The 12,512-nt window shown below is 34.7% G+C and overlaps 1 protein-coding gene across 1 annotated transcript; it reads right to left on the bottom strand.

The window, feature by feature from the left end:
- Window positions 1-9,367: 9,367 nt before the first annotated feature.
- Window positions 9,368-12,117, bottom strand: LOC306871745 (interferon gamma receptor 2-like). The gene is made up of 8 exons (XM_079419876.1): window positions 11,837-12,117; window positions 11,585-11,726; window positions 11,360-11,480; window positions 10,982-11,142; window positions 10,692-10,846; window positions 10,439-10,586; window positions 10,071-10,231; window positions 9,368-9,860 (listed from the first exon to the last, which is right to left on the bottom strand). The coding sequence occupies exons 2-8, from the start codon at window positions 11,634-11,636 to the stop codon at window positions 9,711-9,713; spliced, it is 948 nt and encodes a 315-aa protein (XP_079276002.1). The 5' UTR covers window positions 11,637-11,726; window positions 11,837-12,117; the 3' UTR covers window positions 9,368-9,710.
- Window positions 12,118-12,512: the final 395 nt, after the last annotated feature.

Genomic DNA, 12,512 nt, shown 5'->3' with positions numbered 1-12,512 from the left:
CAGTGAGTGGCACTAAAAGTTCCGTTTTAACTGAAATTTGAACATGAATCTGTCAACATCGGCTGTTATATTTTATCGCAGAAGTTCGGAAACCAAAAGTCTGGTGAGTGGTGCTGAAATGCTGAATCAACCATGCCATTCTATATTGCTTCAACAAGTCTCTTTTATCATGACATGTGTTTCATGGGATTTTTGCCTGAGCACTCAGTATACAATGTTGCACCGGGTGAGCTACTGATCAAGTTTACCATGTCAGAAAAGCCATACACCTGGAGCTGGTTATGTGATACAAACGCAATATGTATTAATTCAGAGACCATGCACTATGGTAAAAGTGTTATGAGGTCATAACGTAATATTGTAAGTTTCTAAATAGATTTTTTTTTTACTGCCTCTAGTGTTCATTTCCACTGGAATCTGCAGTGAAGTGCATGTATAGATAGCCTACATTTTGGATCTTTGCAAAAATTGTTAGTAGGCACGCTTTTCCAGCGTGAGTTTTGAGTCTATGTTGCAATTCTAGCAAAGTGATGCTCTGTCTACAGCATGTCATTCAACGGACTATTCAACTTTTATGAAAGTTGAAAGTTAAGTTAGTATTACACTAACCACCATTTAAAAAGCCATATTACTGAGGCCTGCAGGGTTTTTACACTTATACATGTTGTTAAACAATAACTACATACGGCAGGTTAACTGTGACACAGACAGAGGTGTTTGGTTATCTGTGACATGATATAATACTAGATGACTGGTTAATTGGTCAGTGAATAGGTTTAACAGAGGGGTTGGACATGACCATATTTCTAACACCTATACATAGCTTAGGATGGTAATAGCAACCATCAACAATACCCAGTTTAAGGGCAATGTCAAAATTCATAACCCGTATGATAACCACAGACAAAACAATCCTGTTTATAGTAATCTCATGTGTACAGAACGTACAAATTGTAAATAAAACAATTATCTTGGAGGCAATGGAAAGTTCTCAGCTTATACAGGGTTTGTTAAAGGATAAAAAATCTCTTGGAAAATACTTTTGTCGACCATAATAAAGTAAGGCAAAACTAAAAAAATAAATCTGTACTTAAACAGTTTTTTTTTTTACATCGGACTCTGACTGTTACTTCCCTAAACTATCCCTCTTCCTCCCCCAATCTTCATTGCCACCTATAGAACAGACATTGACACAGCAGGCACCAGCAGTGCTCCTTCACATCAGATGGTTTCACGTTTTCTTGTAAATAGTAGTGAACTGTTGTTTAAGCAAACATAAAATATGACAAACTAGCATAATAAACTACACCCAGACTTACTCATACAAGCAAAACAACCATTTTCAACCATTTACCTGCAGCAAAATAAAAACAAATCTAAAGTGGCAATATACCCATTAAGGAATTAGCTCTCCTCTTTTCAGATTTCTTTAGTGTTTTACGCATAACAATTTGGATGGCATATCTGACCTCAACTCCTGACTGTATGGAATCTCTCACGTGTAAGAGAATCATTCTTCTTTAAAAATAAAAAATTTAGATTTTGTACCACTGATTTATTGAGTACTGGGATATAGCAGGCTAAAAAGTAGAAAACATATGTGATCCTGGACCACAAAACAAGTCACTTGTAAATATTTGTAGCAATAGCCAAAAAAACATTGTATGGGTCAAAATGATAAATGTTTCTTTTATGCCAAAAATCATTAGGATATTAAGTAATGTTCCATAAAGATATTTGGTAAATGTCCTACCGTAAATATATTAAAACTTAATTTTTGATTAGTAATATGCATTGCTAAGAACTTCATTTTGACTACTTTAAAGGCTATTTTCTACAACTATAGGATTTTTTTGCACCCTCAGATTCCAGATTCTCAGATAGTTGTATCTCGGCCAAATATTGTCCTATCCTAACAAACTATACATCAATGGAAATCTTATTTATTCAGGTTTCAGATTATGTATAAATCTCAATTTCAAAAAATTGACACTTAATTAGTTTGGTGGTCCAGGGTCACATATAAATGTAAACAAGTTCACATATTATCAAATTGTTTTGGGTGAATCTCCTAAAAACCATGAGAGGCATTTACCTATGTTTAGGTGCAGAATATATTGCATGTGAATATAAATATTGACATGAATGAAATAGATTCTTAGCTTCTGTTCAGAACTGTCACCAGTTTGAAAATCTTCAAGGTCTTGATAAATTAGGTGTTGATAAAAAAAGTTTTGTATATGGTGTTTCTAGTTACTAATAACGAGATTATCCAAATATCCAACAGTATGTCTTTATAATTTATATGATGGAGATATCCTGCTATGGTAGAAATCATCAATTAATTAAAATTTTAAAAATAATAATAATTCACCAGAGCCTGTGATGTTGTTGAACTCACAGCAGGTGAAATATGGAAAGAGGACCATGCTTCGATATTATCTCATTTTATAAAAGTTTGCATAAATCTGGCAATGCTGCCAAAATGCAGAGACGTAAACTACTGTAAGGAATGTGTTTTGTCCCATGTTTGAAGACCCAGCACTCAGTGTTTATATTTAATGTCATTTCAGTGTCTGTAGTTGTAGGGGGTTTCAGATGCTATTCTACTATGAACTGGATGAGACTTGTTAACTGGACTATAATCCTGACCACAGAACCGATAAATACAGGAACAGGTTTTGGGCTCTTACCTCTTACCGCCGCTCATTTTGTGAAGTTGAATCGCTGATAATGTATTCCAGTGGTTTGCTGCTTCAGTCCAGAGCGATCAATGGAAGCACTGCAACGCCAAACGCTTCAGCTGTTCAGTTACAGCGCGCTCCCAAAACACAGACAACACTGATTTTAACAACTCCTTATGAATAAAATAAGTAAGCTACGTTACTTTTTCTAATAAGAAAAATCAAAAAGTGACAGAAAGCAAATCTAAAATACCTCCCGTCCTGTGTGAATGTGCTCCGCCGCATGTGACAGAGATATCGCGCGTCTGCTGAAGCAGCAGAACAACTGGACGCTTCAAATTGTGCCTTTCATTTATTACTAGCCGCTGCTAGGCAAGGCACAGCACGAGTGGGAGGTCAAAAAGTTGCGCGTTTACCTTGAGTAAGATGACACTGACACCGGTTTCTCTTTGAAACTGCAATTTATTAACTTAGAAATACACGCCTCAAAGTGTAAACACAAGTAACCCACGTAACTACTTCAATATGCGCTCATGTGATCAACGGATCCAAAGTTTGGCTGTGGGATGAGAACACCTCTGCGCGCACCTTGTGCTTGCTTCACCTTCCGTAGAAATCTCACATCGACGGCATGTTTACTCAGGGAAGTCGAAATACACACGTTAGATAAGTGAAGAAATTGTAAATAGATAAAGTGAAATGTTTTATGTTAAATTTCATAGAATATAAAATAAACAAAACAGAATACGCCTTTTTAAAAAGGAAAATAGAGATGTGATTCTGTCAAATTGTTACTCTTTTCATCATGTCTGATAATAACATCATGTTATTATGTTATGTTTCATCCGTAAGCATTTCAGATAGATTAAAAAGAACCCATAGAACACCATGTTTATGCTACACAGACACGCACGCGCTGTAGTAAATGATACATTATTAAATGCTCAGTTGGAGAGCGTGGTCTTTCTGAAGGTCAGCCATTCCTTTCCCCTTCCCTGTAGGGACAAAAGCCATATGTGTAAAGAGAGCGGACTTTACTGTAACATCAGCTGTTCGTATGCTAGATTATGTAGACATAATAGTGGAAATTATTTATTTACAATATTCATATTTTATTCTATGCACATGCTTTGTTTTTTTTTTTTGTTTTTTTTTTTTTCTTTCCACACATTTAATTTTTATGGACTGTGTCTGAATCACATTTAGCATGCTTTATGGGGACTCTCCATAATATAATAGGCATAATGGTTTTGATAAATTTCTATTTTGTTTTTGATTATTGTTTTTTTTTTTTTTTCTGACTAGGTTAAAAAAAACAGCTAACACAATAAAACACAATAAAAACATGATAACATAATAAAAAAAAAACATGATTTTTGAACATTTTAAAAAAAATGGAGTTATCTGCTTTTGCAAATAAACTCTTCATATATTTATTATTGGTATATTTATTATTTATTATCATGCTGTCAAAACTTCAATAGGTCTATCTGCCAGCAAAATAAACCATTGAACTAAGTGATTTTGAAGGCCTCAGGTGTCCTGGCATTTTTTTTTTTTTTCTTGGCAAGATCTTTTACCAAATTCCCAATCCATTCTTGTCTTTAAAAAATCTCTCTAAGAGCTAGCTAAAGTATTTCATTTATGATGGCGTGATAGAGTTTTGAAGTTTCAACTGGCTCTTTGACCGTGGAGTATCTGGTGAGGAATTTTTGATCCAGACCATCTTATTGTGATGTTTCATGTGGAGTGGAATCTATGCAGTGTGTCTATTTTCTGTCTCTCTTTCATGTTTTCCTTCTCATAGATACCCAGACATATAAGACAAGTGCACTCATCTTCTTACCTTGAGGCAAGAAAGAAATACACAGACAGAGTGAGAGGGCTCTTGTCTTTGACTCCAGGGAGCTTGTGTCACCTAAACACTGCTGTGTTTTGCCTTAGAGTTATATAACTGCCCGAGCGCTGAGCTCTCAAAATACTACGTCCAATTGTTATGACCACCAGCATACCACTAACCAAACACTTCATGACAAATCATGAACTCAAAAACCATCACCTTCATCACAAAATCTATAATGAAAGCACTCAACTTGATTTGTTTAAAGGCTTCAAATTTGAAAGCTGTTTGAGTCTGCTCATTTACTCTACATAAATTACTGGTTGCCATCATCTTGTTCGTGTCAGTTTGAAAGTCCATTCCGATAACAAATATATCTAAGCTTGTCATAAATAGATAAGCATTTATACTTAGTAAGTTATAATGTGCTTTTCAGCTTAAGAATATGTTTTGATTATCAAATATTTAACCATGGGTTCCACTTTGGCTAAAGATATGCATGCACGTGTAAGATTTTTTGATCAAAAACACAGTAAAAACAGTAATATTATGAAATATTATAGCAATTTCAATAACTTCTATTAAACATGTTTTAAGATGTCATTTATTCCTGTGATGGCCAAGCTGAATTTTCAGCAGTCATTACTCCAGCCTTCAGGGTCACATGATCCTTCAGAAATCATACTCTGATATGCTCATTTGCTGCTCAAGAAACATTTCTTAATTGACATTTCTTAATCTTAATTCGTAAAGTTTTGCTGCTTAATATTTTTGTGGAAGCTTTTCCCCCGTTTAAATGATTGTTTGATTAATAGAAAATTTAAAACAGCAGCATTTGTTTTAGACATCTGTAAAATAAATGCCTTTACATTTACTTTTAAAAAAATTAAGACATCCTTGCTCAAATATAATAAGTGTTAGCTATCTATCTACACTAGCAGTCAAACATTTTTAACAGTAAGATTTTAAAAGTTTTTTAAAGAATGATCTTCTGCTCACTAAGCCTGCATTTATTTGATCCAAAGTACTGCAAAAACAGTACAATTTTGAAATATTTTTTACTGTTTAAAATAACTGTTTTCTATTTGAATATATTTTAAAATGTAATTTATTCCTGTGATTTCAAAGCTAAACTTTTAGCATCATTACTCCAGTCACATGATCCTTCAGAAATCATTCTAATATTCTGATTTGCTGCTCAAAAACAATTATTATTATTGTTATTATTATGTTGAAAACAGCTGAGTAGAATTTTTCAGGTTTGTTTGATGAAAAGTTCAGAAGAACATTTGAAATATAAATCTTTTGTTACATTATAAATGTCTTTAACAACACTTTTTATCGATTCAAAGCATCCTTCCTAAATAAAAATATTAATTTCTATCATTTCTTTCCTAATATATATATATATGGATAGTTGACATATTAATGTGTCCTATGGTGTGACAGAAAAATGTTTAAACAAAATTGAAAATTGAAGAAGAAAAACTCTCTCATGCTATTTGTAACTAAGAATGAAGATACATTTTTCTCATGTTAATTATGTTATGTTTTTTTCTACATTTTTGCTGTCACGCCATAGGACACAGTCCAATTTTGATTTGTCAACTACCCATATACTGACTCCAAGCATTTGAATGGTATAGTGTTGTTATAAAAGCGTTTTATTTCAGATAAATGCGGATCTTTGGATCTTTCTATTCATCAAAGAATCCTGAAACAAAAATATACTCAAATGCTTTAAATATTGATGATGATGATGATAATAATAATAATAATAATAATAAATGCTTCTTGAAGAGCAAATCAGCATATTAAAATGATTTCTGAAGGATCGTGTGATACTGAAGACTGGAGTAATGATGCTAAAAATGTAGCTTTGACCACAGGAATAAATTTCATTTTAAAATATATTCAAATAGAAAGCAAATATTTTAAATAGTAAAAGTATTTCACAATATTATTGTTTTTGCTGTCTGTCTATCTATCTATCTATCTATCTATCTATCTATCTATCTATCTATCTATCTATCTATCTATCTATCTATCTATCATAATATGTAACAAGAGGATTCATTCTTACAGGTTCATTTTTTTTTTTGTGACTCCAAGCCGATGATCACCTTCAACTTTTAAACCATCCTTTTAAATCAAACATTTTTAAAATAACTTCTTTCCATGCTTTAAATAATTTCTTGAGAGATCGACCTTTGCATACAAGAATGAATGAATGAATGAATGAATGAATGAAGCATTTATATAGCGCTTTATTGTGTATTGCTGTACACGCAAAGCGCTTTACAATCATGTGGGGGGGGTCTCTCCTCAACCACCACCAGTGTGCAGCATCCACCAGGCCAGTAGAGGGAAATTTGGCCAGGACACCGGGGTTACACCCCTACTCTTTACGAGAAGTGCCATGGGATTTTTTAGAATGGTTTTATAAGACACATAGTCCAAAGTTAACTAACTATATCAGAGTTGTTCTGCACAGCTTTTGATTCCATTTGCATAAAAGAACTCCAAACATCGCTAAAGAAAAACAAACACCTTAGAACTGGTTTGCCCATCTTAGCTGGTCTTCCTGACTGGTTCTAAGATGATCAGTCTGGGAGACCAACTGGCCATTGTGATAGAAATGTACTTTGTTTTCTTCATTTCTTACTTGACTGCATATTAAATGTTTAGAAAGTGAAAGTGACGTGACATGTGGCCAAGTAGTTACCCATACTCTGAATTTGTGCTCTGCATTTAACCCATCCTAAGTGCACACATCACACACAGCATGAACACACACCCAAGGCAGTGGGCAGCCATTTATGCTGCGGTGCCCGGGGAGCAGTTGGGGGTTCAAGGCCTCGCTCAAGGGCACCTCAGTCGTGGTATTGAAGGTGGAAGAGAGCAATGTACATTCACTCCCCCCACCTAACTCCTGCCGGACCTGAGACTCAAACTCACAACCTTTGGGTTACGAGTCCGACTCTCTAACCATTAGACTGCCCACAATGAGAGTTTATGAAGTGAATCTATTTTTCTTGCATACAAGATGACGTCCTGGGCCTCTTAACCTCTGAGGTAGAAAGAACTGGTTTTAGCTGGTTATTGCTGACACTCTCACATCTCTTTTTCTAGACATCTTCTGTCTGAGCATAGAATACAATAGCTAGCGGGGTATTTCTCTCTCAGTCACAGCTGCATACTGCATATGTGCTGTATGTTTGTTGACTCACTTTTCAAACAATAAAAGACAAAGACGAAAGTTGACTCAATATCTTCCTTTTAGTCTCAACCAATAATTTTCACACAATACCATCCAGCAGCTTGGCTATCATGGCAGCCAAGTTGGACCAAACCAGCTAAACCATCCAAGACCAGCAAAACTTCTCATGCAGGCTTAAGGAGCTTTTTTAGAAGGGATATTTGTCCATGAAAATAACAGCCTCTTAGACAAATGTGTCTGTCTTTCTCAGGACGCAAACACCTGTCTGCCATGAAGCCCTTCGTTCCTCGCTGTGGGTCTGCATGGAGGCTTTTTAATAACATTCCTTTGATGGAGATATTGAAACAAAGGCTTCAGGAGGAACAGTTAAGGGGTTTAAGACTACTCCTTATCATCTCTAAAGCCATCCAACACATTGTATGCCGCTGGCACATTCTTTGCTTCATGCAATGATAGGATGTTCTGTGAAGAAAACAGGGTGCAAAAGTTCACAGTTCAGACTAAAATGGCTTTTCGCTCCCAGCTTTTATGAATAAACAGATGAGTCTTTTCACCAGGTGTGCAATGCTGCAATATAGGATTAGTTTTTTTCAGAAAGCAGAAGGGTTCATGAAGGGAGGATGAGAGCAACACCATTTTGTACTTGTCAAGTAGGATTGTGCCCTCTTGTGGCCAAAAAAGTTTAATTCCAGGTAAAATCTGCACGATACAAATCGTGTAATGAGGATAATGTATACCCTTATCTAAATAATCAAAGGAAAGAAAACCGTTTTTTCTTCTTTTCTTTTTTTTTTAATTTCCATCACCGTTTTTCACAATTATGAAACTTGCACATCGTTTATACAAGTTTATACAAAACCTGTATTCATTAAAACATGAAAAGCAAACAAACATTTAGTCATTCACAGTTGTGCAAAGACAAATGCCTGATCTCTGGATTAAAACAAAAACAAAGCAAGTACTTTTTCTCAATTAGCAGTAGTTTCAAATCTCAAATACTTTTTTCATTGATTTCAGTGATCAAACCACATAGGCCTACATTCAACGCCACAATTATTTGACAAGTGCATCTTACAGTGTAAACAAATATTGACCACAACTAATAATTTTGGACACTATGACAATTTAAGGCTTTCATATTTTTTCTACAAGAACATAAACATACAAACAAGCTGAACATTTTACAAAAAGCAACCCAAAAACATGTAATTAAAATAAGCTCTGACACAGACTCTACTTCTTAAGATAATGCCACTTTTCAAAGATCTTCCTTTCCTCCATAAAGAATTCATACAGCGAAGAAAACTGTATTTGTTACATGAAATGCTATGCTGTTATATTTTTGAAATTATGGCAACCAAATAATTTTCACACACAAAACAAGGAAATAGAAAATATATAAATATACAAGAAGTGGGGAAGACAAGACCAACCGTATACTGCTATAAGAAGCAATTTTAAAAAATATTAAGGCAATTCAATACTTAATACCAAAAACTGAGCTCGTGTTGTAACAAGAGTTGAGGTTTAACAGGGAAGGAATATCAGAAGATAGAATGGAGTGGCCAATCCCTGTTTGGAAATGCTTTCCCCATAATTATGCAGATGAGATGTAGATGGTGATTACATTGTCCTAAAACTGGTGCAAAAAACAATGATTTTCATATTTAGTGTTAATAGAGCTAGAAATGTCGAAATCTGCTATCTAATCTAACACAAATGGCTGAAATAAGTGTAAAAAACGACACCAAGTAATAATATACCTTACATACCCAAACAATATATAAACCCTATTGCTCATATCAATGTCTTCCTGAATGATGATGCTGAACCACTATTAAACAAAAATCTATGTTTACACAGGACAGATCTGAATTTGTAAGCAGTTTGTTAGTGAAGTGCAAAGTATATTATTTGCCAAAAAAAGTAAATAAACTAAGAATATGCATAAATATGCACGCAATCGTTAAGTTAAAATGATTTTTTCTTGTTCCTCTTCTTGGCCTTTCTGCTCCACATGGCTGTTCTCTATTACTGTGATCATGTCATATGACTGCAAACTTTGACTGCTGGGACTTGGAATTCCTTGAAGAGGCAACTCCCCACACCTAAAAAACTACATACAGGGAGATAAAATATAACTCTTAATAATAATAATAATAATATCTTCTTTCACATCTGGCTCTAGATGATGCATGGTAGCAGGACTTTAAAGTACTCAAACAAATCTGACAACTTGCACATCAAAGTAGTACACTGTTTTAATTACTTTATCTTATTATACTTCATCTCAGTGAAATGATCATTCGAAAATATGGATGTGTACCTCTAGATAATGGTGAGGAATGTTCCAATGAAATGGTTCTAACAACTGTTTGACCTTTTTGCGGTGTTTAAAAAGCAGAAAAATGCAGACTCCACACATGGCCGTAACAAGAAATGAAGTTATTATACTATAGAGTAAAGCACGTCTCTTTATCGTTTCAGCTACACAGGAAAAAAATGAAAGAACAGAAGGCATTATTAACTATTAGTTAAACCAATTAAAGCATGTCAGCAAAATTTGTAATTTATTGCAGCATGCAATTCATTTCAGCATCTGATTAAAAGTTGACTATTATCTGGTGGGTTTAATCACAAACAAAGTGTATCATACTGTTAAAGTTTGTAAATAAATAAGTGAATATGACTTACATGTTTCTGGGATGATTGCACAAATTTGGTTGCTAACATTCCCATAAGGCTTTTCGTAGAGCAAATACTGAGCCTGGAAACAGTAGTTTTGCCCTGATTCCAGAGTAAAAATGGCTTCATACTTGTTTTTTGTAATCATAAAATCTACCTGAAGGATCGAAAACTCTTAGTCAGCTTTACAATAGTCCTCTAACAGAAATATAGTGAATTGATAAGTTTACATGACTTTTTGTGTGTGAAGGATGCAAAAGACCTTTGAGTATCCTCCATTATTCACTTTCCAGAATGATACATTAAATTCAACATTTTCTCCATCTTCTTTCTCTAAGCTCTCGTCCATATGTGCCATAGTCGCATAAACCATGTTGGGTTTCACAGACAGTTTCAACACAGGAGCACAGGAGTTAGCTGTGAAATAGGATGAACAAAGAAATATATGAATGTGTGAACGTGCACATAAGTTATGCTACATATTAGAATTGATAAACAAACATTTTAAACTTAAAATGGATGGTATATATATCCACATAAAGCACTCCTTACCATTTACACACTGGACTGGTTTTGAATACTGCCATTCCGACACACTGTTTCCTTTCTCTGAACGCACTCGAAACACTGCTCCATAAAACGCAGGAGTGATTTGAAATCTTAATTCGGTTCTGTTATGGCTCGTCACATTGTACCATTCATCGTCTGTTTTGCTAAAATCAAAGTAACAGTAGAGAGGATGTTTTGTTAGGTTATGATGAGATTATGTTTTATGATGGCCTCAGTCACCATTCATTTGCACTGTGTGAAAAAAGTGCCATAGTGTCAGAAAGAACATCATAAGGGTATGCTAAAAACATGAGGGTGAGTAAATAATGACAGAATTAATATTATTTTAGTGGAACTATCCCTTTAACACAGCATGCTTACGAGCCAGGTTTATACTGCAGTGAATACAGCAAACTGTCATCATTGTCTGGAGGCTTCTTCCACTGCAGATTTGATCGGACTATTTTGACATCCTGAGGCGGATTTAAGCAGAACGTCCCCTCTGAAATAAACAGACAGGCGGTATTCTGTGTTATGGATATGAAAGTAATGATTTAAATAGTACAGTTAATGCAGTTCCACGCTTCATGCCTTTTGTGTTCTTACCTGTGTTGATTAACAGCGTCAAAACCACCCCTACGCAAATGTGGCGGATCATTTCGTCGATTTTTAATCCATATCTTTCACCATCTAAATTACCTGGCTTTCTTGAGGAAACACGTCAGTTCCTCTTACGATAAACAGTAACCTAAATGTTGCGTAATATATCCAGTTAACGTTATAAGAGACTCGCGCCATAAAATTAAAACACAAACATATTTGTTAAACCCAATAAATATGTCACAGCACTGTTCTTACTATTTTTTTACGCATGAATCTCATTTGTAAGAGTTATATAACAGTCAGTCGCCGATACAGATCCTCTTTCGCCTCTCACTTTACCCCACTCGTTTACTGAAAAGGAAGTGATGGCCGTCTCAAAATATCGCGAGAGTCCTACGGATGGAGTTAAGATCACAATTTTGGACTTCAAACCGCTTCAGACAAACACAACAAATTGTGTCCTCTTCCCGACATGCCATTCAAGGCAAGGGCGCAAAACACAGTTTGTAAATTACTCTCTATAAATAAAATGTCATAATGAACTCTCGCGAGACCAAACTTGAGGTCATTTCTCGACATTGGCCACCAGCCAAAAACGAAACTAAGATCACGTGTTACAAAAATTTTAGTTGAGTTTTCTGACCTCTGTAACAGCGTTAAAAATAACCTTATTTATATAGGAACTACTTGTCACTGAAGAATATGGGTTATTTTTTTAAAAAAGGTGTTATTTTTTATTTATTTTTGTATAGACATAACATATCATAAAGTCGACCACAAAATAAATAAATGAATAATTATAGCATAGGCCTACATGACCCAGTTTTGTCGCACTAGAGTCTATGGGGCTTTTTTTATTTTTATTGAAACAGGCTACAACAACTCATGAAACAGATAAAACTATAAAACCATTGTAATTAATAGGTTTTGT

The sequence above is a fragment of the Barbus barbus genome (genome assembly GCF_936440315.1).
Source record: "Barbus barbus genome assembly, chromosome: 6".
Classification (NCBI taxonomy): domain Eukaryota; kingdom Metazoa; phylum Chordata; class Actinopteri; order Cypriniformes; family Cyprinidae; genus Barbus; species Barbus barbus.
This window is presented reverse-complemented; position numbering and strand designations above follow the sequence as displayed.

Bases quoted from the DNA above. Each gene is read 5' to 3' on its own strand.
- LOC306871745 (XM_079419876.1), bottom strand. From the start codon at position 11,636: ATGATCCGCCACATTTGCGTAGGGGTGGTTTTGACGCTGTTAATCAAC. The intron at 10,847-10,981 runs GTAAGGAGTGCT...CCTATTTCACAG, and splicing joins ACCAGTCCAGTGTGTAAATG to CTAACTCCTGTGCTCCTGTG. The intron at 10,587-10,691 runs GTCTTTTGCATC...TCGATCCTTCAG, and splicing joins ATAATGGAGGATACTCAAAG to GTAGATTTTATGATTACAAA.